This window comes from Poecilia formosa, unplaced genomic scaffold (genome assembly GCF_000485575.1).
Source record: "Poecilia formosa unplaced genomic scaffold, Poecilia_formosa-5.1.2 Scaffold743, whole genome shotgun sequence".
In the NCBI taxonomy this organism is placed as follows: domain Eukaryota; kingdom Metazoa; phylum Chordata; class Actinopteri; order Cyprinodontiformes; family Poeciliidae; genus Poecilia; species Poecilia formosa.
In genome coordinates this window covers 53,900-57,864 of record NW_006800682.1, presented here as the reverse complement: position 1 = coordinate 57,864, position 3,965 = coordinate 53,900, and the positions used below count along the sequence as shown (strand labels likewise).

Sequence of the window (3,965 nt, the reverse complement as noted above, 5' to 3'; positions counted from 1 at the left end):
TGGACAGCTGGGGGCCGGCCTGCAGCGAGGCTGGGGAGACAGAGGGACAGCGAACGCATCACAGAGGGACAGCGAACGCATCACAGACAGGCTGGGAGACAGAGGGACAGCGAACGCATCACAGAGGGACAGCGAACGCATCACAGACAGGCTGTTTCCTGTTTTTTCATTTAGTTCTAATTTGTTCAGTCAGAACCAGAGATATGAAGTGAACCGGGTCGGCTCAGCAGAGGAAATTTCTCGTTTCTGGGATTATAATCAAACATTTTACAGAACACCACATTGGACCCAACCAGTCCAGAACCAGAACATCTTTCCTTTATAGATTATTTTCTACTCACTTAAATTAAAATATTTTGTTTAGTTTCTGTCAGTCAGGAGTTAAAGCTACAGATCTGCTTCTGGCCCGGGTCCAGTTCTGGTTCTGATCCGGTTGGTCCTCAGTGCTGCTTGTTGGGTCTAAGGTGGGTAAAGCCAGAAATCTCTTGACCTCTAAATGACCTTGAGCCCCGAGTTGACGACAAACCAGAGTCACTTCCTGTGTGACTGTCGGTTCTGATGGTCCGATCAGGACCGGTTCGGTTCTTACAGGAGCAGCAGCTCAGAAAACAGGATGGAGTTCTAAATGACATGAGCGGTTCTGATCAGTCGGACCTTGCGCTTGCATCCGGGTCCGGACCAGCGCCAGCGGGTAACTGGCCAGCTGCCCACAGGTGCTGGAGGTGGTGCCACAGGCCAGCAGCACAAAGACTCCCGGGTCGGCGCTGTCCGTGGCGAAGCGCTGCAGCCAGGAGTTCTTCAGGGTCTGAGGAGAAGAAACGGGTCAGACAGCAGAACTGGCGCGGCGTCCCGACCCGCGGTGCCGGTCCACTCACCTCGTAGACGGCCAGGTCGATGCCGGCGTACGGGATGATGCCCAGCATGTTGGGGACGTAGCCCTTGTAGAACGCCGCCACGCCTTCCCTCTGCAGGATGTGTTTGGCGCAGTCCAGGATCCCAGAGTACTGACCCGTCTTCCTCAGGGCCAACCGGGTCTTCAGAACCTGAGGGACAGGAAGCATCCGGGCATTTCACACTGCAGGGGAAACGCAGCTTGGAGAATTGTGGGACCTCCACCATCCTGGGTTGTGCAGGGCAGCAGCTGCAGGCCTCAACCCTCAGCACACACATCCTGCTTTCCTGGAACTTTCCTGGAGCTAGCCGAGGTTTACCAGGGCTTTTCCAGGAGCCTGCAAAGCGTTATGGTGGAACTTTCCAGGAACTCAATAGGTACAGTTCCAGAACTTTTTTGGAACTTACCGCTTTCTTTCCCTTAAAGTTCCAGAATGTTTCTGGTAAGTTCTGGGAAGATTTCTGGCAAGTTTAACAAATTTTAATGCTAATTTTTTATGAATTAGCATATAAGATGCTTCCTCTCAACTGTCCATCATCCTGATTGCATGCCTGCCTCGGAGCAGCCTGGCTACATAAATGGAAGGTTTCTAATCTTTCCTGGGTTTGGTGTAAATTCTCATTCAGTGAGGAACTGGATGTTGGTTTTAGAGGAGTTGAGTGTTGGCACCGGGAGGACGCCCCTCACCTCCATGGGGTAGATGCTGCTCTGGGCGATCGCCCCAGCCAGAGATCCCGACACGAACCTCTCCGTCATTCCCAGCGTCTCCTGGTTGCTCCCGATGAGCCGTTTAATCTGAGAGACAGCAGATCAGATTCACTCAGCAGGAAGGACCTGGAGCGGCTCCGTGACATTCTGACCCGGTTCTGACCCGGTTCTGACCCGGGTCTCACCTGCTCATAGGCCATGAACTTGATGGCGGACTCTGGACCGATTTTGATCACGTTGATGCCGTTTCCTCTCCAGAGCGAGCGCACGCCGCCCTCGCGGATCATCTGCAGGAAGCCGCTGCCGATGCGCATGCTGTTGGTTTTGGAGGCGTGGACCTGAGGGGGCGGAGCTTCGCTGCATCTTATTCATAATCAGTAACTTTGATCAATACAGTTACAAAAATGCTACTTGTATCCAATATGACTTTAAATGAACCCGACTTCCACATTTAATGCCTTGGCATTGGGGCTCCGTCTCTTTAAAACCTGCTGCTCTTTCTGAAGCTCCGCCTCCAGGAAGTCATCCCAACATGGCTCCTGTATTAACCCTTTAACTGCTGAGCTCAGCAGTTCCACCAGCTGTTTGCTAACTCCTGCTGGCTAGTCTGAAGGAGCTGAATGGGGGAGGAGCTGTGTCTCGAAGGCGGGGCTAGGTCCACCCAGACGTTTTGCACAGGTGACTCGTTGCCATGGAGATTGAAGGATTTATCAAAGATGAACAAACTCCAGGTTTGTTTCTGATGAGGGATAAAACACGATGGATTTTACGATACTGGCCCTTTAACAGTTTAATGGGTTTCATTGGCACATTCTGGCTGAACCGGCCCTTTAAGAACATTCATGACCTTGAACCAAAGTGAGTTTGACCCCTGTGGTTTAGGGTGTGACGGTGTTTTACCTGCATCAGAACCTTCAGCCGGTCCAGCGGCGCCGTGCAGGTCCGGGACACAGCGCCGGCGCCTCCTCCGGCCACCAGGTGGCGCCACCACATCCCGGTCTTCTTCTCCTCCGCGGTGAACTCATCGGGGACGATGATGCTCTCGCCGACATCCAGGATCTGTGGAAGGAGGGCGCGGCGTCAGGACTGCCGGTAACCTAGCAACAGCCAACAGCGGCGCGGCGTTACCGTGGCGTTACCGTGGAGTGCTTCCAGTGCAGGATGATCTCGGGGATGTTGTCGGCCGGGTGCAGCAGGTGGTAGTCCCGCCACTCGTCCCAGTCGATGGTCATGGTGCCGTTTTTATCCATGCTGCAGGAGGAAGGACACGTCAGTACAGAACCGGGTCAGGGAGGTTCTGACATGCACGGCCGGATCGGACCAGAGCGCCATGCTGGAACTGAAACAGAAGCTGCAGGACGGCAACGAGCAAAACAAAACAAGAAGCAGCTGGAGGTCAGCCAGAGGTCAGCTGGAAGTGATACTTACTGCAGGACCGGGGTCCAGATGAACCCCGCCCTTATTCTGGGACAGACCAGAGACACACAGAACCACAGACCGGTTAGACAGAACCACAGAACCACAGACAGAACCACAGAACCACAGACAGAACCACAGAACCACAGACAGAACCACAGCCCTGTGGTTGGACCGATGCTTATGACTCCATAAACTTCATCGTTTTGCTGATGACACCATAAAACCACCAGATCATCATAACGGTGGAAATTACCTGGAACCTGCTTTAGACATGATATAATATCTGGACATTTTAAAAACTTTAAGTTCTATTTATCCACATAATAAAACCAGGAGTTCACATGTCGACAGTTAAAACCATAGAAATAACTTTACATAATTCTCTTCTTAATTCAGACAAGAATAATAATAATAGTAGTCAATGATTCATGTAACAAAATTTAATGAAGCTAAACTTTAAAACATTTTAATTTAATACTTTCTTAAATATAAAAATAATTAAATGTGGAAATAATTAAAAATTCAGACATAATTTAGTTGAATTATTTCATATAATTTATCGGTTCCTCTAAGTTGGTGGGCGGGGCCAGTGCTGCTATCGGCAACCTGATTGGTTGGTCTGCAGTGACGCTGCAGTGAGGTGAACCAATCAGATGTCTGGGTTCATTCAAAGCTGCCATGATGGAAATAATTAATGTGAAAATAAAACAAATTCAAGTTTAAATTCATGTTTTACATTTATTTATTGAAGGTGTCATTTTGACTGGACCATCTGAACCATCTGGACCATCTGAACCATCTGGACCAACTGGACCATCTGAACCATCTGGACCATCTGGACCATCTGAACCATCTGGACCATCTGAACCATCTGGACCATCTGGACCATCTGAACCATCTGGACCATCTGGACCATCTGAACCATCTGGACCAACTGGACCATCTG

The 3,965-nt window shown here is 50.3% G+C and overlaps 1 protein-coding gene across 3 annotated transcripts in view; it reads right to left on the bottom strand.

Annotated features, from left to right (window-relative positions):
• slc25a25b (solute carrier family 25 member 25b) overlaps positions 1 to 3,965 on the bottom strand; it is a 10,657-nt gene that overhangs the window by 1,525 nt on the left and 5,167 nt on the right. For 2 of the 3 annotated variants that reach the window (XM_016666565.1, XM_016666567.1), the window contains exons 4-10: positions 3,029 to 3,064; positions 2,740 to 2,851; positions 2,501 to 2,659; positions 1,786 to 1,938; positions 1,580 to 1,687; positions 876 to 1,043; positions 655 to 805 (exon numbers count right to left, since the gene is read on the bottom strand). In XM_016666565.1, the coding sequence (XP_016522051.1) occupies positions 655 to 805; positions 876 to 1,043; positions 1,580 to 1,687; positions 1,786 to 1,938; positions 2,501 to 2,659; positions 2,740 to 2,851; positions 3,029 to 3,064 (887 nt within the window). The remainder of the gene's footprint in view (positions 1 to 654; positions 806 to 875; positions 1,044 to 1,579; positions 1,688 to 1,785; positions 1,939 to 2,500; positions 2,660 to 2,739; positions 2,852 to 3,028; positions 3,065 to 3,965) is intronic. The other variant, XM_016666566.1, reaches the window with a different exon arrangement.